Source organism: Aythya ferina (assembly GCF_964211825.1).
Source record: "Aythya ferina genome assembly, chromosome: 7".
Lineage (NCBI taxonomy): Eukaryota > Metazoa > Chordata > Aves > Anseriformes > Anatidae > Aythya > Aythya ferina.
The window spans coordinates 5,026,079-5,051,924 of record NC_140302.1 but is presented as its reverse complement, the minus strand read 5'-3'; the positions used below and the strand labels follow the sequence as shown (position 1 = coordinate 5,051,924).

The 25,846-nt window shown below is 52.3% G+C and overlaps 1 protein-coding gene across 2 annotated transcripts in view; it reads right to left on the bottom strand.

The window, feature by feature from the left end:
• Nucleotides 1-25,846, bottom strand: part of COL13A1 (collagen type XIII alpha 1 chain) — a 93,293-nt gene that overhangs the window by 46,072 nt on the left and 21,375 nt on the right. Inside the window, exons 4-15 of one of the 2 annotated variants that reach the window (XM_084525064.1) lie at nt 20,173-20,180; nt 17,795-17,821; nt 15,372-15,407; nt 14,912-14,938; nt 12,307-12,357; nt 8,530-8,565; nt 7,112-7,138; nt 6,605-6,631; nt 5,566-5,592; nt 5,442-5,468; nt 5,148-5,174; nt 3,149-3,205 (exon numbers count right to left, since the gene is read on the bottom strand). In XM_084525064.1, the coding sequence (XP_084381190.1) occupies nt 3,149-3,205; nt 5,148-5,174; nt 5,442-5,468; nt 5,566-5,592; nt 6,605-6,631; nt 7,112-7,138; nt 8,530-8,565; nt 12,307-12,357; nt 14,912-14,938; nt 15,372-15,407; nt 17,795-17,821; nt 20,173-20,180 (377 nt within the window). Of the gene's footprint in view, nt 1-1,410; nt 1,477-3,148; nt 3,206-5,147; nt 5,175-5,441; nt 5,469-5,565; nt 5,593-6,604; nt 6,632-7,111; nt 7,139-8,529; nt 8,566-12,306; nt 12,358-14,911; nt 14,939-15,371; nt 15,408-17,794; nt 17,822-20,172; nt 20,181-25,846 lie in introns of those variants that run through there. The other variant, XM_084525065.1, reaches the window with a different exon arrangement.

Genomic DNA, 25,846 nt, shown 5'->3' with positions numbered 1-25,846 from the left:
TGGAGATCGGGTGTCACGCTGCTCAGATGTTGCTCTGTATTTTTAGCTGTTGACTGGGGTGAATTTTTCAGCTCTTTCGAACGCCATTTGGTCACCCTCATTGTGCCTCGGCGATGCACAGGTCTTGCCGATGTGCTGCGAGGCAGCGGCAGGATTTTCCTCTCTCCAACACTGGTGCGAGTATTTACTCTGCAGCCTCACGTGTTTTTTTTTCTTGGTGTTCAAACGCCGGGCTCCTGGAATTGCTCGGTGCTGGCGGATCTGTAGGCGTGGATTACGCTTCCTCGCGCTCGGGGAACGAACGTGGCAGCAGCAAAAGAGATCAGGGCAAAATCCTCCGGTGAAGCTGGCCTCTGGGAACGGGGGGAATTTGCAGCCCTGGCTGACGACAGGACGCAGGGCAGCTATTCAAGTTTCCCACTTCATCCTGGATAGGAACTTCAGCTTTCAAAGCCTTCCCAAGAGGTCAGCCCTTGGCCTGGCTCTTCGGATTGTCGTGTTGAAGGGCAACCAGCGCCAGCCACGGGGCTTTCCGTGCTGTGAACGCCGAGCTGATAGGAATGGGACCGAGAGCACGGGCCTGAGGGTTAAGGTCAGGGTTTTACGCAGTGCTGGGCAAGGGGCAGGCACCTCGTGGTGCTGCAGATTGCAGCTCCCTGCTAGCATCTGACTGTCTAGACATGCAGCGGGGTGACAAAACCCAGCCGCTTGGTAGAGGGTGCCCAGCACACTTCAGTGGGGTAATTACCGCGGTTTGTCTGCGCAGGAAAGTTAATCCCGACGGATGGAGCGAGGGAGCTTAAAGTGGGCTCATTAAAAGCCACATGAACTCTGACTACGGACACTCTTATTCACCATTCATATGTCCGTAATTCCTTTTATGAATTCATTCCCAAAATAAACTAAACTAAACATGAGTTATGGCCCTGGAAACCAAAATAAATGTGTTTACACAAAGATTTAATGCAATTTAATGAAACCATTATAAGAGCTTATTTAAACACATTCTCCCAAGTGTCTCAGGCCAGCCTAGCCCTCAGAAGCAGCGTTTGCCTATTCATTCATCTCAGTTAAATTTCACAGACATTAGCTACATTTCAGCAAGAGGCTTCCAGCCTCTTCTGGAGATTGAATACGCAGGAACTGACTCTTTAAGGTAGGAGACTGCTTGTCGACAGTCCTGAGAGCAGTTTCATGGCCCATTTCTTTTCGTTTAAAGAACTGGCTTCGCTGCGTTTCTTTTTAGCCATATTATCACATCAAAGATTGCCTCCACTTCAAAGCAAGTCCCTCAGCTCTGCCCGAGCCTTTTGGAAGCCCCTCGGCGGGGGAAGACAGACAGGTAGCAAGCTGATTAATTGCAAGCATCGGAGTAGGCTTAGAAACAGGCAACGAGGAGGAGAAGTCTACCTGGAAAGTGCGTCTCTTTATGACCGGAGGTGGAGCCAGCCGCACTGAATTGAGGAGAGGCAACAGCTGAAGATCAAACCAGAAGGTCGCAGGGCAAAGGAGGCCGTTAGGGCACCGAGAGTCAGAGAGCAGCCAGGGGAGAGAACAGAGAAGAGGGGAACAGAGAGATTGCCATCAAAGTCGACCGCCGCGCGGGGCACGGGGACCTGCCGGCAGACCTCCGAGCTCCTCCGCGCCGCGCGGTGCTCACAGGGGGACGTGCTGCTCGCCGGCCTCCCGCTGCACAGCTTTCACTGCTCGGAGATAAAACTCACCCAGGGGATTTCTGACTCCGCTCCGCTGCTCTCCTCAGGCAGAATTTATTGCAAGACACCCCCCCCACACACACACACTGGCTTTGCTAAGCTCTCCACTGACAGGACGGTTTCCCTTCATCTCTCATCATCAGATTTGGGGCGACTATCAAAAGGCTGATTTTCTCCAAGTTTCCCAAGTGTGATTTCCTATTTCTTTCCCCCTTCCCTCTCAAGAGACTGCCTGTATCTGTGGGCAGTCCCTGGGGTATGGATGGGAGTGCAGAGAGCTAGCTGGGGTCAGCAGCAGGCGTTGGGGCACCAGCATGGTGCATTCAGCCACGTGGACACCACCAAGGGAGAAGACGAGACCTTGGTGAGCCCCAAGCAGGGTCTTTATTGCCCTGGGAGCCTGCGCTTTGCTTTTCCTTGTTTAACAGTAACATCAGCCTCCAACTGCTTATAGCCAGGAATGCTGCCCTAGTGCACAAAGCTGACCCGGACACGCAGAAATCAAATGCACGAAAGCTCGGGAGCATTTGTTCATCCTCGCGCTGTATCCAGTTTCCACTTGCATCCATGTCAGCCTGGCACCCACTGTGCCGGCTCCAGGCCCAGGAATGCTCCTCTGCCCTGATCCGCTTTCCTGTTCCTATCAGTTTTCCATTGAGGCCGATCTTGGTTTTTACACAGGGAGAAGAGAAAGAGGCTTTCTGTGCTCAGGCACAAAAGCCCAGCCCTGCTGTGCAGCCTTTCCCCATGTGAGCTGTGCCCTCGGAGGTGTGCCCGCAGGTCTCCCGTGGCACCAGGCGTGCCCTGGTCCCTACAAACGCCGCTCCTCGCGCCCGCGGTGCAGGCCAGGACCCGGTCCTGTTGCAAAGGGAAGCAGGCACCCAATATCACAGCGCTGCCCCGTGCTCAGGAGGCTGTGCTCCAATATGCTGATCCTGAGGCAATAAAAGCACTGCTGGAAAATCAGCCGGGCTGATCTACTTGGAGGAAGCCCTGCTCTTTTTAGAAGACAAGTGCAGGAGGCCCCTTAGCTCAGGAGAGCATTTGGGGCTGAGCTGACCTTCTCGGGGGAGACGTTGCTGTAAATCAGCACTAAAGGTGTACCTGTATGAGTGACCCGGAGCCATCTGAGCTGGCTTTGTCTGTCTCCTCAAGTGCTGAAGTGTATCTGAAATATTACGCAGCTCACAGGGAAGCAGAGGGAGGATGCTGGAAAAGGGAAGGAAGCAAGTGGAGGGAAGCAGTAAGAGCTTTCCCAAAACCAGAGGAGAGACAACGTCCAGCGATGGATTCAGGTTTGTTTAGAGAAGGAACCCGAGGCCTCCTGCAGGCAGCTCCTGCCCTGCCCCTCTGTGTCCCAGCGTGCAATATTGGGTGCACATCCTTGTGCCTTTGCATCGGAACCAGGTCCCGCCAAGCTGTCACCCACAAACCTTCAGCGTAAGGATCTGGTTAGAGCGCAGGGCTGCGAGGGTGGTGCTTAGGTATTCCTAGGGGACAGTGAAGACGTGACAAAGGGGGTCAGTGAGACACACGGCGTTTTGGAGAGCAGAGGGAGCACAGCTGCTCCCCCTCTTCCCGGCGCTGGGCTCCCGACCCCAGGGCATTGCTCTGGGGACAGCCAGCCCACACCGAAGGTGCAGCCCCACGCCTGGGATCGTCCCTCGCAGAGCCGCAGGGCAGACAGACTCGTAGAGAAGAAAAAAATAGGAAACTGCAGCATGAGCCAAGGCATACATCCTAACCTACATTTCCTTCCTAAGAAAACAAAGGCCAAACAAAACTGAAACGACATCTCTGGCTTTCCAGGATGTTGCTTTTCCCCTCCTTGCCCAGAGCAACTGACAAAGGTCCTTGTCCATGAGGAAAGCAAGAACAAATTGCAGTTCAGTCAAACGGATGGCACTTTTACTGCAAGGCTCATTCTCCTTTTCGTTCCAGGAGGAGGAAAGGGAACTGCACCTCTGCTGGCTGCTCGCACCCTGAGCCTGTGAGCAGACCCTCTGGGACAGCCCCCCACGGGCTGACCTGACAGCAGTCGCTCTTCCCACGAGCACATCCTGGAATGCCTCGGGATGACCCGTGGGCTTTTTAAAATGCTGAGCTTGCTGCTTCGGTGAGTTCAGAGCTAACCCCTGAGGCTTTGCTGGGACATGAGGCTTTGCTCCAGCCTTTTCCCTGCTGTCCCCACCCTGCTGCAGTCACCCCAGGGTACCTTCACCCCAGGAGCGAGCGCAGGTTTCCCCGTGTTGCCGCAGGTCCTGTCCCCACTTTTCACCTTGAGCTCTGAGGACAGCCAGGAGCCAAGGGCTGTAACCAGAATCCAGGACACTGCTGGGGTGAACATTGCTGCTCGCTTCTTTTTAGCATAACAATCTAGTGAGCCTGCTCGCCTAAAGAAACACAGCTGACCTGCTATTATTGTACCCGGGCTGGCACATGCCCACTGTCCCCATCTCCCTCAGTGCCAGCTGAGATCTCGCCCCTGGCTCTGCCACACAGAGCATCCAGGGCCCTGCTCCCCCCGGGGACAGGGCACGGAGCCCAGCTAATTGTCCGGAGGCTCGTCAAAAATAAACAGAAAGCCCTTAAGCCTGTCTCCCTGTACACCCAGATTGCAAATTCCAGCCGCTTCATATGATGTCGTTCCAATGCATTTCCAGTGGACTTCCAGCGCTCGGGTTGTTTTTAGAGCTGGTTAAATTTTGCCCCTGTAATCCCCTCAAACCCCACGATGTTCTCTCTCCTCTCTTGGCTGTGGTACATGCTGACCAGGCCAGGCCAGAGAGGCAAGTGGGGCAATATCCTGGCTCTCATTAAGCGGCTGCTGGCATCGGTCCTCCCTCTGTGCCTCTTCTCCACCCTGGGGACCAGCTCTTGGGGGACCAGTCAGCACCATGGCCACCCCTGCTCATCTTCAGGCAGGGAGCACAACCCTTCCTTCCCCTTGGCTCTGTGTGGGGTTGGGGACAGCAGGAGGAAGAAAAAAAGAGGGAAGGCAACACAGTGTCCTGGGATCTGCAACCCCTGTACTGCTCCTGGCCGTACTACATGTGGGAGAGGGACAGAGCTGGAGCACCTCTGTTCCTCCAGAAAACCCAGGTTTCACTGGGTTTTGGGGTAAGGACACAGGCCTGGTCTCCACCACGTATCTGTGTCTAACCCCACAGGGGCACAGAGGCTTTCCAGGAAGAAGCAACGAGAGCATTTAGCCAGGGGTCAGCCCCAGTGGGCAGGAACAGACCAACAGCCCTCCTGGAAAACCTTATCTGCAGCTTTTCTGTGAAACACATCAATCAGCCGGGCGCTGCTGCCTGGATGAGGCACCTCGTTACTGAAGAGATCCGTATTTCCAATGAGAAGCCACTCAAAGGAAGGGGGATTAACATGCAGGAAGGCACAGGACAGACGATAACGACGCTAATGACTTACCCTGTGGGGGTACTCTGCACACTGACCCTGCGAAAGAAGGGGATTAAAAGGAAAGGGTTTAAACCACCAACAGAGAGGACCAAAATAGATGCAGGGTCAGAGCCACAAGGTGTAAATCACTGCAGCCCTACTGAACGCAGTGAGGCCATGGCAATTTACACCTGATAAGCAGCCTGCCTTCCACCCCCTGCCCCCAGAGCCCTCTGTTTCTCCTGTATCTCTCGGCCACTCAGAGTCTTTAGTTTTAGTTTTTAATTTACTTTTCATTTTCAACACGTCTCACGTTAAAATTACCTTTTCTCCTTTTTGTCCCGGGGGTCCCTATAAGAGAGAAAAGCGATTTTTAAAAAAGCTCTCAGTAGAGAGGTCGGTGCATGCGAGGGGAAAGGGATCAGGGAGGTAGAGCTGGGGTACTTACTGGTTGTCCCCTGGGACCTGCAGCACCCTTTAAAGAAACACATTGTGATGAACGTGAGGGGAATTCCCATTTACACTGACAAGACAACAAAACTCTCAGCACAGGGTGGAAGCTCAGATTTTAAACACATTTGTGGAGAAAAGTTCCCAAGAGAGCTCTGGGCCCTTCGTGAAAGGGGGAGTGAAAACACACGCATGTTCTGGCTGCGCCGTAGTGGGGGAATTATTAGGAGAGGGGGAAAATCGTCGGGAAAACACACCCTTATTGTTCCCGGGCCCTCAGCTGACGCGCTGGGATGGAACCAGCAGCGGCCAGGACTGAAGCCTGGTTGCGCAAGTGAGGGATGTCAGAGCGGGGAAGGGGATCTGCAACATGTGCTCGCCAGAGGCTACACCGACACCCAGGCTCCGAAAACAGAACGCGCAGAAGAGAGCACACAGAAATTCAGTGAGCGAAGGTGACTACAGAGCTGCTAGCTGAGCACGTTGTTGTTCGGGGATGTCACCATCAGAGATGTCAAGAGGAACAAGACCGCACTTGGGTTGCCATCAAGCACGGCCTGAGTTTATCATTCGCGACTGAAAGCATTTCGGTACAGCACGCAAGTGAAACTGAGCTTCAAGAGGGGGAAGGAAGATATTTAATATGAAAAATATGCTTGTTTTTGGTTAGATAAGTTGAAAGCCACCAGATGGGTTTTCAGAAAACTTTCCATCAACTTTTACTTCTGCTATGAGGCCAACCACGAAAAATGTCAGCTCCCAGAGTATATTTAAAGAACATAATTGCTAACTGCAAGGAAAACATATCCCATGCGTAACTAGAAAGTTGCTGTTGTGACATGATGAATCGATAGCCGTAATGTAAAAATGACAGACGTGCACCCCAGCATGCTGCAACGAAGTTACAGAATTAGGGAGGGCACTGGCTGAAGCTAGGAGCTCTAGCCTCGCTACGAGCTCATTTCCAGCTGAGTAATGTCCTTCCAAACTAACCCAGCAGCCACAAACAGACAGATTTTATTTATTTCTTTCTTTACCATCTCCCCCTTCTGTCCAGGATGGCCCTGCAAAAGAAAGACAACGTGCCTCAGCTTCAGTCATCGTAACCTCTAGAAGATGTTGGCTTTACCTGCTTACCCCTTGCCTCGGGAGGCACTTTGCCGAGGGCGTTTCAACGCCAAGCACATGCAGCTTCGCTCGCTCACCTGACAGGACACCACTCCCCCTACCCAAAGCACTCCGAACAAAGTGCTTTCCCTGCAGCAGGCAGGCTGATGCTCTTGCAAAGTGCTGTTTTATAGATTTGCCTAGAAAGAAAGCAGCCATGTTCTCTCTCCCTTCATCTCTTGACTCCTGCATCTCCCCCCCAGGCATTTGTGGTCTCCTCCTGCCTACCAAGCTTCTAATTTTCTTTTAATCCACGCGTGTGCATGACATTGCAAAATTACCCTCTCTAAAGCGTGCTTTGCAGCAGGCAGGTAGACAGGCCAGTGGGACATAGCAGGAGGGAGGGCACAAAGCCCTGAGAGAAGCTGTTTGCTTACCGGTTTGCCGTCCAAGCCAATAGGGCCCTGAAATCAAAACAAAAAAAAAAAAAAAGAGAGAGAAATGAGGAGAAATGCTGTTGCTGGGGTGTCTGTCTACCTGTCCCAGCAAGCTCTATGTGCTGCAAGACTGCACAGCTGGCTACCACCCCAGCATCCTCACTGCTCCTGCTGGGACCTGCTCTCTGTCAGCCCACTGCAGCACCAAAGCTGGACACACGAGGAGGCAGGAGGGATTCACGGGCAATTTGCACAAACCCGCAGCATTTCTTATTGCTCCGTCCTGTAAAGTAGTTGGAAATCAGCACAGTTTTCTCAAGACTTTGATTTTAAAAGGCACCCACCGTTGGGGGAAGAGGAATTTTTGCAAACGATAGAATAAGAAGAGTCCCGGGGAAGAGGTGACACAGCTCAGCAGCATTTTGAAGGTACTGCCTGATGAGAAACAGGCTCTGCAGAGCGCTGCCCCACCCGCCGCTTCTTGAGCCGTGCCGATTTGCTCTCTGCTGCTCCAAAAGCCAAAGACCACAAGGGCTGGGGGGAGATCTGCTTCTCCTCAGCCCGGGGGCAGCTCAGGGCCCCCCTTTCCACAAAGGGCAGAGCCGCAGATCCCAGTCAGACAGCTCGCAGCCTGCCAATTCCTCCTGTTTTCCAGGCGTGAGTCTCCCCCGCAAACCTGCTCTGGCACACGGAGCAGCAGCTGAGCTGCCTGGCGGGAGCAGGGGCGCCAGGGGTGTTGGTGCTCGCCTTAGGCTCCCTGGTTGTCCAGGAGAAGTGCACAAGAATAAATAGCAACCCTGTGAGTTCTCCAGCAGCCTCAATGCTCCGGAGAGCATTGCCAGCAACCGTAGGGCTGAAATGATATTTGTTTTGTCCTCTCCTGGGCTTGTTTCCCATTCCCTTGCCCATCTGTAACTTAGCATTGGAGAAAAATCTCCCCCTTCCTGCGCTTTTTGTCCTTTCTCTTTGGCATGACCCCAGCTGAACTGCATCGTGTGGGACCTGTTTGGATCACAGATGCCTGCTGCACTGCAGAATCACCTGAAAGCTCAGCGAGGGCTGGAATTTCGCCTAGCTGGGGGTTATTTTCTTTGTTTGGGTGGTATTTTCATAGGATGGTTTTCTTTTACTGAACAGATCTGGCTTCAACTATGTTATTTTAACACTTGTGGTGTGGGTTTTTTTTTTTAATTAATTTCCTTTCGGAGTTTTTTTTTCCCCCTCCATAAGTATCTTCTAAAGGAAAAAAAAAAAAAAAAAAAAAAAAGAAAGAAAAACAAGTGAAGAAAAAGCTACTTTTTCCAGTGATCAGATCAGGTCCCTGGTCTCAGACAGAAATGATAAGCTCCAGCGAGCACTAATGACACTTCCTAGGAATACTGCACACACGTACCCCATAAATTAGCAGTTACACTTACCGGGAATCCAGGAAAACCTCTAGTTCCAGGCTGTCCCTGGAAAGGGCAAAACAGAGAGAGCAGTTTAGAGGAACCGAAGAGGAATTTGATGAACCCCATGTCCTCTCTACGGAACCTTTCCTTCAGCCTCTGCCCGTTTATCCTGCAGCTCTCTGAAGAGTTACCCAAGGTCTGATTTGATTTCCCTCCAAGGGGAAGGCGACTTGGGAAGGAGTGGAAATCTGACATCCCTGCTTCAATTTGTGCAGGGCCAGCAAAATGCTGGAGCAGGTCCAGCTTGGACTGCAAGCCGTTTCCTTGAAGTTTGTACATTAATTAAACGGGTGTCCCTAGCCCATACGCTAGCCTTTTGGAGTACGTTCCAGAGGCTGAGCTCATTTTATGGCAATTCTTGCTGCCATAAACCAGAGGCGTTTAATGCAGGGTGCTGCTCTGTGCAAGACAAACCTCACAGGTCACTGGTGTCTAAACACAGCCATTCCTCTTTTCCTCCCCTAATGTGCATGTCCCAGTGCATTCATTTTCCTCACAAATAATTCTGGAGAAGAGATGATTTTTTTTTCTGCTTTTTTTTCCTCTAAGAGCTATGAGAAAAAGGAGAGTTAGGCAGTGTGATGAGGAACATGAGCACCAAGTTCTTTTCCCCTGCATTTTTCTGGCTAGCCAGGGCTGGCTACCATTTTGGGATCAGGTAGAGCAAACAAACTAGCTCGCTACATATCTGGCAGCTTCCTTACTCACTTAAAAACATGAGAAAGAAAAAGAAAAAAAGACAAAAATTGTAATTGTCCTAGCTGCTAATTTTGCATAATTGTACAGTTTCTGGGGCTTGTGACATGTCAGGTCACAAATACCCTAGGCCTTTGCTCATCCAGTAAAGATACCACTTTACTTGAGGACTTCAATCTTCACAAAAAAATGAGTGAGCCAAGCCAGGAAGGAAGGTGGACCAGATTTCAGCGTATCTGGAAGCGAAGCCACGTAGATGAAAATAGCAGGGTGAGGTAAATCCTGTACCATGCTCATCGAGCGACCGCTGCGGCAGCTTGCCTTCCCTAAAAGCTGTGCTGTGATGACAAAAAGCCCAGCTTTCTTGTGCCTTCTCAGCTTCATTTTGGGGAAGAAAATGCCTTCCTTAGGCACTTGGAGATACCGTGACTGGACTGTTTGAGCCTTGCAAGGGTCTCCTAGGAAAGAGCTGGGTACGAGCAAGGGTTTGCTTCTTCACCCTAACATCCTGTGTGGTGACGTGGGAAGGGGAAGAAGGGCACAGGTTTGCCAGACTGCAAGGAGCTGATGAGATTTGCTATAGCAAATAATTTCTGTCCCCATGGGAGACTGCTTGGAGAGGGAAAACCTTCAGGTTACATCTCCTCCATCCTCCCTGTGCAGAGATATTCAGCGGGGATTTGACCCCGCAGAGAATGAAGGCAAGGAACCTCTTTGCACAGTCTGAGGGCTGCTCCTACCACAGCGCCTGGACTCGCACCAAACAGTTGTGTTTCTCTACACAGTGCTAGCAGGACCGAATCACATTTGCACTGTTTTCTTAGTTTTGCTAAGTTGAACTTGGTCAGCTTTGCTTTGCATTGCAAGATACACATAAAACCACCTGGTCTTGTTGGCCAGTGACCAGGAGGGAAGATAGGCTATAAATTAAAGGATTTGTCCACCGCTGCTTTCTGAAAAGGCAAAAAGCAAGAAGAGCCTAGCCACAATTCATTAATTTTGGTTCCCTGTTGGAAGCCTCCCTGGACAAGAAGTGCTAAAAAAAGAATTAAGGAGAAAATCTGGAAATGGTGCAATTTGGCTTCCTCTCTAGACTGCAGACTGCTGCTTCCCTCTCCTTGGAGGCCGGCAGAGTGATTTGCACGGTATCAGGCCAAAACAACAGTTCAGCAGCGAGCAATTCCAAGAGACTGTTTTTGTTGGGTAGCTGTTTTTCCTTGTCTTCTTTTTAAGATGTTGATCCTATGAAGTATGTAATCCTGGGAGCTGCCAAATCATGGAGATCATCTGTTTCTGCCACTATCGGCACACTGTCCCTCTCCGGCCAGAAGTTTAGCAGCTCTGAGCTCAAGTGAAAACTTCAACCTCCAAATGGAAATCTGGAAACTATTTCTCATCCCACGTCTTCCCAAGTGGCCCCTTGGCTGGGCTTCCCGTGTTTGTCTTCGGTGCTCAGCCATCCTTTTGACCTATCACCAGCTCCACTGGAAACTGGATCATCTTCACAACAGGCTTTGGGGTGGAAGCGGGGAGCTGCCCTGGTCCTTGCACCTCAGGGCTTTGACCAGGTTAGGCCAAAACCCATTTTAAGTACCATTCCCCATTTTCTGCCGTTTTCAGGGTGCAATGTGTTCTGTGCTTTCCCAAACAGCAGCAAAGGCAAGGAGGCAAATCAGCAGCACTGAAACAGACACTAGAATTTGTCCTGCAGACCAGGCGCATGTCCTGCAGGAAAAGAGCAGTGTCCATCCCTGTCTGTAGGACCTACAGTGCCAGGGACCACCAGCTTTCCCCTCCCACTGCTATTCCACGCTGTGCAGGAGGCTGAGCACTACAGCTTGAGAAAAACAGAAAAAAAGGTGCAGCATTTACCCTCTGTATCTGCTCACGGGGCCGGGTGGCCTTTCTCAGAGGCTGAAGGGACCGTCTGCTGGGTAGCAAATGCTCGGGGCACCCATTCACATCCTGGGCTTCAGTTTTGTCACTTCTCAAACTCCAGCGTGCCGGGCAGGTGTGCCTGGGACCCCGCAAAGCTGTTTCTTGTTAGAAGCACTTATCACGGGGCTTTTGGAAAGCTAATTGGAAAGCCAGATGTAGCCAAGCGTTCGTGCTGCCTAGGTCTCTCTCACTTGACCTCTGCTGGGAAACAAAAGTCGCCGGCGGCCCATCCTCTTCGCAGGTCAAGGACGGTGCTCTTCACAGGTTAATCAAAATCGGAAGTGCCCAGCGGGAGGGAGAGAATTGAGGCTCTGGGTCTTTTCTCATGGAAATCTCCGGTGGAGGCTGCACGGGGATGCAGTGAGGAGGACTGGCTGCATCTGCACAAAAGCAGAGGCTTGACGGCTGAACCGCAGAGCAAGAAGCATCCAGTGTTTAGGGCACGCCAAGGCTCCAGCCCTTCATGTCCTGTCGGCCTGTTTTTATTACCCCACGCTTGCAAAAAGCTTTGTCTGGCTGACTCCTTGTGCTTTTGCTGGAGTGGGGTGCAAAATCCTGCCTGGCCTTTCCTCTGCTCCCCAGCCAGACTTTCAAGGACTGAAAAAGGACTTTCAAGATTGTGGTAACTGTGCTGACAAAGAGTTTCCAAGATTTTGGGTACTGATAAGGACCTCTGAACAACTCGGATCTACCCATCTGTATAAGTTCCCAGTCACCAGCTTAGCCCTGATCCTGCCCTTCTGCAAAATCAGGGCTTTTGGCCTTTGCTAATGAAACCAAAGGCTGAGATCAGCCAGAAAAAAGGGATAGACTCCTCAAAAGTGGTAGTGGCCCTGCTTCAAGACGGAAAAATTCTTCTTCCTTTCAAATACAGGACTATGGTCTCCTTGCGAGGCAAGGCTTCTTCATTTGTTCTGGAGCATGAGCTGTAATTTCATTATATATAGTATATAATAGTGGTATAAAACCAAGCATGGCTCAGCACAAGAACCACATTATACAGGGTTTTTGCTCTCTCCCACCGATGCCATCTCGCTGCCCCTCCTAAGTCTTTCCCTGTAACTTGCCCACATCCTGGATCAGTCAAAAATAGAGAAAAAAGCCACTTACGGGTGGACCGCGGGGCCCGATGATGGACATGCCTGCTTCTCCTGGAGCACCCTGCAGAGAGGCAGAAGAGAGGGAAAGGGCTGAACGAAGGAAGAAATGAAAATACTTAATAAAAAAAAAAAAAAGAAAACGACATTCCCACCAAAACTGAGGTTAAATGAGGATGCTCAAGGTGTGAGAACATCAGGGCTCACGAGGCAGCTGCTGTTCTGGCCTCCCCCAGCTCTTACCCTACACTCTGGGAGAAGAGCTGTCATTTGGAGCTAAAATGGAAGCTGCACAGCAAGGCAAACTGTAAACAAGTCAAACACTTGCAGGCTCTGTCCCTTGCAAGTGTGAAAGATTGCCTGAAACCCTTGCTGTTGTTAGAATACATCATGGTGTCAGGCAAAGCTTCAGCTCAAGAGATGACTGTTTTTCTTTGGCATTTACCCCTTGAAAATATCTGCTGCTGATGCTCAGCCTCAGTCCCTGGTCCCGTCCACAGTGCAGGACTTTCTAGGCACCTTTCACATCCCTCCCCGGATGCAGCTCCATTTTAGTGACTGCTTTCTGCCCATCGTCTGTACTCTTTGTAAAGCACCCTGTCTGCTTCAGACAGGCAAAATATTTGGGGAAAAATAAGCTAAAAAAAGCCCACAGATTCTGAATATTCTCCAGTGGGTGTTTATAAGAACATTTTTTGTAGGCAATACTGCTGGCTGGATAGCACCACACTAAAGAGCATATTCTCTATTACAGGGTAAGGAAAGGGCAGAAAGGGATTGTGCAAGCTGCCATGTCTTTGGACTGCAAAGCTAGCGATTCTATGAATAGGTCAAATGAGACTTAATGACCGGACAGGAATGTAAAAGTTTAGGTCTAAATTAAATAACCCCACATGGAAGCAGCTTGGCATACCGTGCAGTATAAAGGGCTGGGGGGGAACATCCAGAAAATAAAGGGCTTGCTCATACGTGGTTTCTGGAAGAGACTGGCTCTGCCATGGAGGCAAGGAGTATGATTAACGATGGATCACGTTGAGCCAGTTTGGGTCCGATCCTAAAAGGACAACAATCCTGACACCATTTTGGTACCTGAAAATTGTTGCAGCCCCGCTGCACCACCACACAAAAAAGTACTTGAGGTCTAGCCCCTCCTGCACCAAGAACCTGCCAGCCCCACTGTGGGAAGGGCTGGATGGAGCCTTTGGGGCTGGTTTCCAGCCCAGCTGGGACTCGATACAGGAGATCCCAGCAGCAATAACCCCTGGCCACGCATACCCCAGTGCAGCACGAACTGCCTTCATCCTCAAGGCAGAAGCAGCCAAGATCAGCCAGGTCTGGCCTCTCTTCTGGGTTGACTGAAAGTCTTAAAGCTGCAACGTTGGCTGGGGAGAGTGCAGCACGATTTGCCCAAGGCTTCTTCTCTATTGAAGCGTGGACTGTACTAAGCGGGCACAGAAACAAGCCCAGAAGTCAGCAACGGGCAGCTGATCAGAGGGACGGGGCAATTAACAGCTGCCAGCACAGCAGCTGAGCTCTCTCCTCCCCACAGCTCAAGACCTGGGTGTCCAGGAAGACACTGACGTGTCCTGCACAAGAGACAGAAGAAGGGTGGCCTCGAGGGGAATGGGAGCTGTGGGCAGCTTGCCGGGGAAGAGCTTTTCTGGTGTGTCAGCTCAGATGGGACGTGGATGAGAACAGCAAAGTCCTTGCTGGAAAAGCAAACAGCCAGCTCGTAGCCACCCACGATGCGCGATGGGCAGGCCACGTTCGTGCCTTTGGAAAGCACGCTGCATCCCTGGGAGGCAGCTCCAGAAGTGCCCGGGGCACAGCAGCCTTTGGACGGAGCAGCCCATAAAGCAAACAGCCCGCGGCAAGCAGGGCTCTCTGCAAAACAAAGCTGGGGTGGCCAAGGAGCTAGGGCCTCACAGAGGGCTTTGGGGAAGCGTGGGCAATTCAGAGTGAAAGCTCGGTCTGTCAGATAATGTTTGCAGGCTCCAATGAACAAGCAGGAGCTGGAGAGCAAGGAGAGGGTCTGTCCTACCTCACCCTTCCTCGCTGAGCTTTTCTATTTCCTAGCAAGAGCAGCAAATGGCCCTGGTATGGTGAACGTCCACGCCTTTCCTGGTTCCTACACCTTGCTGCTGCTGGCTGCAGTTTCCCAGTTATTCACACACCCCAAACGCATCCATCCCATTGTTCTCGCGGGTGCCAAGTCCCACCACGTCAGAAACGGGAGCGTGCCATCCTGTTTGTCCCTGCAACAGCTCGCACCAGGGACTGGGCTGCCCTGGGAGGCAGAGGGGAGCTGCAGGGGTGGTTAGGGCAAGCGGCGCTGCCAGCGGGGAAGAAACTCAATGGTTAACACCCAGGAAGCCTTGAGGGGAGCCCTACATGTGCCCGCCAGCTCTTACACTGTTAGTAAATTGTCATAAACAAGAAATGCAGTGTTTTGGGAGGCTGAGTGGCCTGGAAAGAATTTGGGAGATAAACTCGCACTGCTGGGGGAAAGGGGGCAGCCTGGGGAGCGGAAGCCCAAAGCCAGGGCTGTGGCAAGGGGTTTGGGCTGGCCCTACAGGAGAGCAGCTGGGGACAGTGTGGGCTGCAAGAAGACGACTCACCTTCTCTCCGGGTTGCCCTTTTAGTCCCTGCGTCAGTGGCACCCATCACAGCCACATGCAAGAGGGTGCAGGGGGGAGAGAGAGAGAGAGAGAGAGAGAGAGAGAGAAAGAGACACAAACACAGGCGTCAGCGGCAAGAGCGCGCTCCCCTGCCCCCAAACCCAGGCTGTGGGGTCTGGGTGAGCAGGGTGGCCTCAGCTCCCACCCCAGCCCTCCTCCCCATCCTCACCCCAGGTTGCCCGAGCAGAGAGCAGCCCCAAAACGCAGCGCTCAGCCAGACAGGGCTTGCCCAGGGCAGGGTTATTTGGATAGGGCAGCTGCGGGCAGTGGTGTGAGTTAGCAAGCCCACGGTTAGCGGCTTTGCTCACGCTGACACCCGCCGAGGGCCAGCCTGAAAGACCCCCGAAATCTCAGGGGTTGGAAGAGGAGGGGGAGGACAAGGCACAAGGTTTTGACTTACCGGCCGTCCAGGAATCCCCATGGCGCCTTTGTCTCCCTGGCAATTAAGGCAAAACCAGAGGCAATTGGAAACTGGCCAAAAGCAAGGTTATAAAACTGCACAAATGAGCTGTGCCACAGACGCGGCTGAGCAACACGGTGCAAGTGTCCGGGGATTTTGAGAGAGGGAGAGAGCAAGTTAGAGAAAAAGTGCGTCTGTGTGCGCCCCAACCTGTCAAGGCAGCTGTGTAAGCCACTGGTTTCTTTGTGATATGACAAACCAGATAGAAATGACATAAGATGACTTTAGGCAGGGAAAAAAAAGGCAAGAGTTTTCAGCCTAACAAAATCTAATCCCAATTTCCAACACTTCATAAAATCCGAGTCCAGGGAACCAGCTTCGTGCAGTAGTCAACTGTCACATTTTTCTCTTTCTTCACCAAAGTCATCTCTGGTGTTAGCTATTTATTTATGAAGTTATCACTTTTAAACAGGATCCTCTTAGACTTGAGAATACAGTCCTGTCCAGAAGCATGAAAAAAAAAAATGTGGGAAAACAAGCTGACACAGGAAAAAGCATGTCTGGAAGAAGACATACGAGCAGCTGTGTTCGGTGTCCTCTACCCCTTTGAGATACTTCCCAGCACATTGTCAGGGTGTGAACAATCCTAACAGCGGTTTGGGGAATGACTTTGGGTCAGGCAACGCTGAACAGAGCCGTGTAAACACACTGACAACACCGGTGGCAATTTCCTTCAGCCACTTACCTACAGGGCAGATTTCTGCCTCTCGCAGTTCAGTTTGACTTCGTAATTAAAAATAAAATAAAATATATATTGCTTTTTAAAATTAACCCTTTCTGCACTCCTGGTTGCCAAAACCAAAAGCTGTGCAGATCCGGTAGCCAGTCAGAAAGATCCTTTCAGCAATCAGCTGCTGTGGCTTCAGCGGTCACATCACTTTTGCTCTCTGTTTTGCAAAAATGACAAGATAACGATCTCTCAGTTCTGTTCCCAGTAACGTTTGGGATTTTCTGATGTTTTCCTGCCCACGGCTGCCTGCATCCCTAGACACAAACCTAGCTTCCTGGTTTCTGCAGCTGGAGACACTGCTTCATCGATGCCACTTCTTTGTGCCTTCCCCAGGGCCAGTCCCAATGTCTGTGAACACAGTCTGAAATCTCTAGAAGGGGAACACACTTTTTTTCTGGCTGTACACACAGGTTCCTTTGGTCATGCATCCCAAATCCATATGTTATTGCCAGGATCCAGCCACGACCTGGTGAGAGTTCAGCCATTTCCCTCTGCAGAGCGGGGAGGCCGTTCAGTTTTGGGTACATTTCTTTCCACACAGCTCACGTTCGGACAAACTGAAAAGCCGTAGCTGCTTTGCAAGCACATCCCTTGCAGATGGACAAAACACTAAGCAGCTGCTTGATATAATTTTCGTAGATGATGGGAAACTGCTTTCATCTAGGGTTTTACGCGGGCTCCCAGTCCAGCTAATATTTGCCTATCTCTGCATGTCAGCAGCGAGCAAAACTCCCGGTGTCAGCATCCTGCCCTGGGATTACTCAGCGGCTGCTGGAGAGCAGAGCGGCGAGTTTCCCTAGGCTTTTAGCCCTTTAAAAGCTGCTTTCCTCCTGAGCTGTGCTCTGAGGTAAAAGCTGAGTTTATTTCTGCTGGCTCTGCCGTGGCCGGTGCCCGAGCAGGAAGAGCCCGAGGTCAGGGCTGAGCTGTGTCTGGTCTCCAGCGAGTACCTGGTGCCGGAGCGGTACGTGACTGCGCCGTGTCTGTGCAGCGTTACAGCCCCCCGAGCAACCTCAGTGAAAGGGGGAGCTGCCGGTAGGACAGCAAATAAATGCCAGATGTTTCTGAGGAAAGGTTGGCTGTGACGGGGAGCCAGGAAAGAGCGCTTCTGGGTGGACGATACCATGGAGGTCAGTTACAAATCCCCTGTTGTTTGTGTTACAAAGCCTCTGTCCTGAGCCAGGGGGCACAGTTGGCATTGCATTCGTTGGGAAACTGCCCCTTGCAGCTGCTGCCGTCACCAGGTGAGCTGCTGTGACCCCAAACCCTGTGCTCCTTCCCTGGTCATGACCATCACAGATGCAGGTATTATGGACTTTCATATTTGTACCACAGTGACTTAGCTCTTGCAAATCCTGCCGCAATTACCAGCCCCATCAGCAAGAATACAGCATGCTGCACCTCTTCAGCTGGGCCTTCACACTGAAAAAGGCATCTTCAGAAGCAGGTTCCCAAATGTGGGAAGGCTCATAAGGACTACACTACCCTTAAGTCCGGCCCTACAAAGCTCTTGCGGTCCCGGACCTGTTACAAGCCATGTGTGAGACCTCTACCTTCTCCCTGCTTACAAACCCTGGGGATGGAATTACTGCCAGACAGAGAGAGGGAACAAAAAACGAAAGAAGGGAGTATTTACCGGAAGGCCTGGTCTTCCTGTAGGACCCTGAAACAAAATGCACAGAAAAAGTGAAAGTTAGCTTGAAAATCTGAATGGAGGTCTTCATAAAGAGAAGAAATCACCAGTGTTTAGGAAACAGGATGGTAAAAAATCTCTCCACAGCTTGTTGACCATCAGCTCTGACTGCCTGGGTTTCCTAATCTCCTGTTTGTAAAGTTTTCTCTCCTTTCGGCATGGCTCTACCCACAGCTCTCCGTACGGGCTCCAAGGTATCTGCAAGTCCGTGGAGAACAAGCTAATTACAGGGCTCTGACTTTGCTCCTTAGTTTCCATCTGCTAAATATTATTTTTTCATGTATGGAAATGCTGTAGTTGCCACAGAAATGTTGCATGTTCAGAAATGGGAGGGAAAATGTCCATGAGAGGATCTTTTCCTTCGGATGTGGTCCAGACAGCCAAAGAGTCCGGGAACCTCAGGCCTATTGCACGATTTCATCATTTCCTTCCTTCCTTCGCCCCTTTTTAGTCCCGATCTCACCAAATTTCTTGCATGACTGCGGGTTGCCCTTGCCTTCACCAAAGCCTTGATTGACTTGGTGGGAGCGTCTGTTGAGCAAGAGGAGAGCGTGGAGGCTCCTTTTGCTCCCGGGAGCATTGCTCATCCTTTTCCTTGGCTCTTCCCCCAGCTGGCCGAGACTTCAGGCTGGGCTCAGCGCGTTTCCGAGGTGCCAACACCGGCACCAGGGGCTGAGCCCTACCACCTGGCATCTTGTCTTCTGCGAGCTGGGAAAGAAACCCGGGAGAGGGGCGAGAGGTCCTCAGCGCTTTGGGGTCTAGCCCAAGACACATCCCACTTTGGCTAAAGACGCTCGGTCTGCCTGACTTCCTCTTGTTATTTCCATTGGCGGGAGCTCTCCTCGCGGCCTGTCCTCAAAGTCTGCGTGCACAGACAGGTTCAGGGGTCGCAACGAGGCAGGATACGGTAGCGCATATTGTCAGCACTTCTCCGGTGGTCCCATGTGTTTCTGCCAGACTTCAATCTTTCATTATGATATTAAGTTTCTAACCCTTATTGCTGCAAAGAAAGCCTGGAGCGTGCGTCTTCCTCGCCCTGCAAAGGCACGGACTGCTCCCCAGGAGACGTCTGCACTGACCTACTGCTTCCTCTCCCATTTCCCTCAGCAGCAATATAATCATCTAGTGCCAACTCCCCTACCAACGCTGTGCCACATCCCTTTAGCACCGACATGTGCCTGCCTGGGGCTCCGCTTGCAGCCCCCTCCGGAGATGCGATATCCCCTCAGAAACCACAGGCTAACGCTGAAATGCGTTCACTTCAGTGGCCAGTCCTGAAAGCTCCTGGGATCAATGATTGCTGAAGGTTTGCACGGAGCAGGGCTTCCAGCTCTAAAACGCTTTCAGACCTTCTGGCCTGGAAGGTGCAACTTTTTGGAAGATTGTTGTCATTAAATCGGGCTGCGCTCATATATCTGTGGGAGTTCAGTCTACAGCATTTTGACTTGATGAAAGGGGAAAATAGGTTGTGCAGCAACTACTTCTCCTCAGAACGTCATCTGCAAACTGTTTAAGACATTTTTGCATGAACAGACAAAAGATGACTACCGTATGTTTAACTTCTCATGTTCCTTCACAGAAACCGAGTATAGTTACTCTATTGTACAGGAATATAACCCATTTCCTCTGGAAGGACCGTGCTACAGACAATATAGCTTTTCTTTATAATCCTGAGAGATATTGATACATGGCCTCATTCCTTACATTGCTTCTTCTGATTCACTGTGGGTCTCTTAATAGCTGTAAGAAAACTTCTGCAATAACCTAGCTATTTTCCTGAAGCCTAAATCGTCTGCGCTGAGGTTTTGCATTAGCTAACATTTGAAAAGGAAGCTGTCAACACAATTTTTCCTCTGAAATTGATAGTTATGCAGCTATACTTGAAGGCCCAACAGTTCCGCAAGCCCGGGTGAGTAGCATGGAGCAAGTCCCCGCCGCTCAGCTCGCGCCATGTGTTTGCGATCCATCTTCCCTTTTTTTCTCAAACATGTCTCGTTCAGCGTGTGGCATCCAGTGCATGCGAAGCACATGCAGCCGATCCCCCTGGGGTATGTGGGGCCAACTGCTAACACGCGGATATCTGAGCCCCTCGCGTTTGCTTTGTCCCCGTCCCTGCAATCCCCCTGTCTCGCCCTCGGAAGTTGCAACACGGCCGAGAGGGATCCCACCCCAACGCGGGTGCTGAGCACCCGCAGTACTTGCTGTTTGTGACATCCCGGGGCACCCGGACTGCAAAGGACACCACAGACGGGAGACTTTGCCAGTTTATGCCCCGCAAAATCTGTCAACAGCTTGTAAAACCGCAGAGGTTCGGTACTTACAGGTGGACCTGAAACAGAGAAGAAGAAGAAAAAAAACAATTAACTTTATTAATACAGTAAATCCTAAGGAGAATGGCTGGACAAACACATCGTTATCATTTGGGGGGAACTGGTTCTGATGCTGCTTCCATTTCCTGACACGCTTTTACCACCTCTCTGCTCTTTAATTAAGGCATCCCCACAATCAGCAGCATTACTTGCCAGTCGCCATGAGCGCAGGGCAGCCCCAGAACACCCCGTGTTGGGACGGCTGTGCCAGTCAGGCTCCCGGCACTGTCACCTTCACTGGTGGTCCCCCGGCACACCGAGGGCCCTCCCTGAGCGTGACACCACTGAGCACGGGGTCCTCGTTACCTGTGTGACTCCCCCTCGCATCCCACCCTCCACTCAGGGTCAAGAAAGCTAAATGCGGGGAGGTGGGAGCCCCTGCGCCGCAAAGATGCATCTGCCATCAGTGGTCCTGCAAAGGCATGGAAAGGTTCATGAGGAAAGTGCAGCAATTAAACACGTTGGGTGCTTTTCTCCTTCAGTACATCCTCGTTTTCCTTCTTGCTTCTGCCTCTGTTCCCGTAGAAGCCAACCTGCCCTCTTGGAAGAGATCCCCTAAACACCTCGCCTCTCCTCACCGAAGCACCGCATCTCCCCTGTACAGAACCATTGCACGATCCATACCTGGGCTCGAAGAGCACACTTCTTTCATTGGATCCCAGAAATTTCCTCAAAATCCTGACAGATAGTGTGTGTGGAAAGAAACCCCTGAACTCACCATTTTGTGGTTTTCCTCTCTGTGAGAGAAGCGAGACACACAATACAACTGTCAGGGGTTTCTACATTTTCCATACTTTCTAGACACTCTCTTCCTTTTTTTTTTTTTTTTTTCTCCTCCACGTAAAGTGCCAAGAAGTAAGGCTAAGCAGTCTAACAGGCGAGCTGACAGATACCAGGCAGCAACCTCTCCTCTGCGCAGGGGGCGGATGTCACGGCAAGCACCTGCAGAGTACGTCGTCATCCTGAAAACGCCCCTGGCTGAATGTCCACGACAGAAACAGGAGACTTCAGATGAACAAATGTTCTCTGTGCTGGAAACATCCCACTTAGTGTGACGCCGGCAAACGGTTTGGCTATCAAGCTCTGGTGACCTAAAACTGCACTGTCAAATGCTGTTCTTAGCCTTGTGCTCAGCTTTCTTCCTGGCTGGTTGAAAAAAGTTGTCTTTTGGTTAAAACAGAACAAAAAGCTTAGCGCCTTGCTGGTAACCAACAGAGCTGAGCCAGAAGGCTCAAGAACCCCAAAACAAACAACTCTACTCAAATTTAGGATTGGAGCTCAGTGGGGCTGCCACCAGCACCAGCACTGCCCTAGCAGTGGGCCAAGTCTAAACAACAAAAGGATTTCTGATCAGAGAGATCGTTTCGGAGGGCAAGGTCAGCCTCAGATTCAGGAATCCCAACTTATGCCAGACTGGGAGGAAAAAAACAACAGAGTTTTCTGACTCTGGCTTGGCTGACAATGAAGTTCTGTGAGAGAACTCTTTTGGAGAGATTCTGTTTCGGAGCGAGTGCCCTGTCACAAGGTCGCTGCTTGCAGCCTGCCAACACGCGGACTTTATTTCCATTAGCAACACGACAGACCCTTAATAACCCGCCTACCTGTCTGCGAGGCTCTGGGGCACTCGTGGGCTGCACGAACCAAACTGCTTGGCTCAGACCGCAAGAAAAAATTAACGGCAAGCAAATCCTCAGTTCTCCCTGCCCTTCCACACCGAACGTGGCCAGCCAGCAGCGGTATTGCAGCACCGCGGGGAGAAAACACAGCAGCTTGTGTTTGCTCCAGAAGCTGTGTCCGCAGAGCTGAGTAAATCAGCGGTGCCGGCAGCCCCGGGCCCGTCAGGCTGAGCACCCCACGCAGATCAAAGGCTGGAGGCGTACTGGAGCCCATCTTTGTTACGTGCCCTCTATAAAATTAATGGTGGCGCGAAGGGGGGCTGCACAGCCTTGTGTAAACACGCACCAGTGGGCGGCAGGGAAACGCTCTTGGCTGCAATAACTCCAGGGGTAGAGACCATCCAGGGACTGGGCTTCAAGTGTCAGGAGCATTGGTAGGACCCAGGAGAAAGCAAAGCCCTGGGGCACAGCCACTCCTGATGGCACCGTCGCCTCGCGAGGGCCCGGGGAGGAGGAGGGCAGATGTCCCTGGGACAGCAGGGAGGGAGGAGGTGCTGCTGGACGAGCTGTTGCGAAGCACCGGGGATTTTACCAAGTGAAATAATGCTTCGGCAAAGGGGATTTGTCATGTTCCGTCACGGTGATTAACGAGAAGGCCGAGCAGAGCTTCGAGAGAGGCTCAGCCTTTAATACAACAACGAGTAATTTAACGCACATTAGAGGGAAGAGCGGGCAAGGGAGGGAGAGGACCCCCATGCCTCTGCTCCTGCCGGGCTGAGCCAGCCTCTCCCGGGCAGCACTGGGCTGGCCCCTGGTCAGGGCTCAGGCAGAGCCGCCCTGTTCTGCGCCAGGGACAGTGGCGACCTCATAAATTGAGCAAGCAGACCTGCAAGTTGAAGCAGGAGCCTTCTAACAGCTGGGCAAAGCCCGGCAGAGCTCCCCAGGCTGGCTGTGCCACGCACCCCCAGGCTCCTGCAGTCCCCGCCAGTTTGGAGGAGCAGCACGTAACAAGGCCTGAGTGCCCCCGAACAGGACAGGGCTCAGCGGTGGTGGACTCCCAAGGACTCCCCAGAACCAACAGCCTGGACAGCCATGAGTACAGACCACAGCTCCGGGGGCTCCTCCTCTGCCCTGCTTCTAGCAGGCTCTTTGGGGGTGAGCCTGAAGCAGTGCCGTGTAGGAGATCAGCTCCATCCCCTGTGCATAAACAGCTGGCAGAGAAGGGCAGAAAGCTGGCGGCCTCCTGCCCACGATGGGTGGCTCAGGAAGCGCCTCTCGGTGCCGGCACTCTCGCTGAAAGGCACCGCAGGGCTGCGAGCGCTGGCGATCGCTGTTTATCCAGCTGCGGCGCTCGGCAAGCAGCGGGGGACGGAGGGGTGTGGAGAGTGGACGAGTGGGAGGAAGCAGCAGCCTCCTGCAAAGAGGAGACCTCCAGAGCACCTTTGAAAAGGAGTGTTAAGAAAACAAAGAGTTCTTGCGGGGGTACCCGGGGTCCCTCCAAACATGTGGCCTCTGGAAATGAGCACCATCTGCACTGTCCCTCCTCTGCGGCGCTGCTTTTTGTGCAGGCAGAAACTCTCTTTAAAGAAGCTCTGCTTTCCTGGAGACCGCGAGGGTAAAAGGAGCAGCCGTGGTCTGCAGGGAGGACGATCCCACCTCACTGCACCTCCTGAGGGGGCACACCTGCAAAGAACGGGATGGCCGTGCCACAGAGCCCTCTGCTCCCTCGCTCTCCCCTGTGGCCAGCTCAAACAGCGGCTATCAAAACCAGAACTGCAGTGACCCCTTTTCCCTCAGCCACACAAAGAGCTAAAAAGCCACCCTCGGAGCTGTGGCCTCTTCGGGCCCAGAAGAGGGGATGCTTAGTTTTGTAAGAGGGTCATATTTATCCTAATCTGGAAAGTCCCACGTCCCGGCATATCACAGCTTAAAAACCGGACAGTACGAGAGCGGGTCAGCGTGGTGTGAGACCTTCTGCTGATGGCAGAGATATCCCCCGGCAACGATCTCGGAACTGATAGGATCATTGAAACCATCCCAGCCATTTAAGGGCATTTCCCAACATCTGGGAAAGTGGCTGTTTAAAACACTCTTAAATGCTGCTCCTTCATTTTTTTTCCCCCCTGACTTCTTGGAGCCAGGCACACCAGCGTCCACAGCGTGGGTGCCTGCTCCAAAAACCCACATCCAAAACATTTTTTGTTCCCGCTCCAAGGCACAAACGACACCGGGAGGGTAGGGAGGGGACATGAAGACATTGCCATCGCTTCCTCGGATCTCATCTCCCTCCACACGGCAGCAGGAGGGGAGATGTAAACATGTAATCCATCCCTGTGAGGAAATCCAGCCACTTCCCAGAGCCAGAAGGCAGCCTTAGCGCGTTAGAGGGATCCAGTTACTTCCTGACATTCGGGACTGTTAATTGATAACGAGATAGCTGTGGGCCAGGCAATTAGTTATGAAAGGCTGATTGAAATGTCAGCAGCCCGCGCACAACCTCGCCCCGGGGCGGCAGAGGGAGCCCCTCGTTTGCAGCGTGGTGCTCCCCCGTTTCAGGGCAGGCAGACCCCAATGGGGCACAAATGAGGAGGCAAAAATGCCACGCACCTGCCAGGTAACAATGGGAAACACTTGCCAAAATTCAACAGTCTTAGTTCTAAGTTAAAGACAACTGAAACCTTCAAAATAAGAAGGAAAAAATAATTGACAGCGGTGATTTCCCACAGCACAGCCTCCAGAAGTGATGCTTCAGGCGGTGTCAGCCACCTGGGAGTACAGCTCCCTCCAGAGAGCACCAGCCCCTCCCAAAGCCAGGCGCCCTGTCCCCAAACCAGCCCCCTCCCCGCTACGGCCACGCGGCACAGCAGGAGGTTCTTCAAAGGCTCGCAGCAATGCCGGGCAGCAAAGAGGCTCGCGGGATTTCACGGCCAAAAAATGCCACCAACGCTAAGCCGCGGCACCAGGTTATGCCAGTCACTCGAGCTGGCCTCCGAAATCAAGCCCATGACATCACCGAGCCTCGGCAGTCGATATCAGCAGCTGCTGGGGACAGAAGTCACTGCTCAGGCACTCTGAGCAGCCCCGTGCACCACCAGCACCACCCGAGGAGGAGCCGTCAAGCACAGACCTAGAGAGAAGCCCATGGGAAGCCGTGTCCAAAGCGAGCAACAGGAAAAGTTGTTAATTTTTCCTGGAGAAACTGAAGTGGTTAAACAGCAGTCTCAAAACCAGAAGGTTGGGTCCAATAGTGGAGTTAAGTCAAGGACTCAAGCTGCACCTCTGAGCATCCACTTGTCTCAAGAAGCACCTAAAAGTGCAACGGGAGCCTCCAGAGCCTGTAGAGGAAAATCTGGGCTGCTGGCATGACCTCAGCAAGCCCATCGGGCAGTTTGAAGTGCTCACAAGCGAGGGATCAGCAGCCAAACAAATATTCTGGCAGACACGTGGGAGCCCCTTGTGAAAACAAAGGGTGGGAAAGGGCCAAGAGCAGGCGGCCCACACGGCGCTGGCTGCACCCGAGACGATCGCGGCACCTCGGGCACCACTGGGGGAGATGTTGGGATGGAAAGGGCAGAACAATGCTCGTTTCGGGCAGGCAGCCACGGGGCAAAAAGCTCTTTCCAAGCAGTGAACAATCGCATTTGTCCCTGCCATGCTGAAGCACTTAGCAATGCAGAAAGTGGAAAAATTAGGGCTGGGAAGGGCCCCCGGGGTCAGCTCGCCCAGTGGGGTTTCTCGCTCGGGATCTGGAGGCCCCCTTGGGGTTTTCCAGTAGTGGTGCGGACCCCTGGATTGAAAATGTTGAAAGCAGATGGCAGCAGGCTCGCTGTGCCACCGCCTTCTGCCAGAGCCTGCGTGCCCCTGGGCTCCTGCGAACCGCCAGCTGCAAACCGCAGCTCTCGGCTGTCCCCTTTCTCTTCCCTTCCTTCCTCCCCTGAGCAAACCAAGCAGAGATGAAAGGATTCCCGGGGTGGGAGAGGGACGCGAAACCAAGGAGGGAACATCTTCAA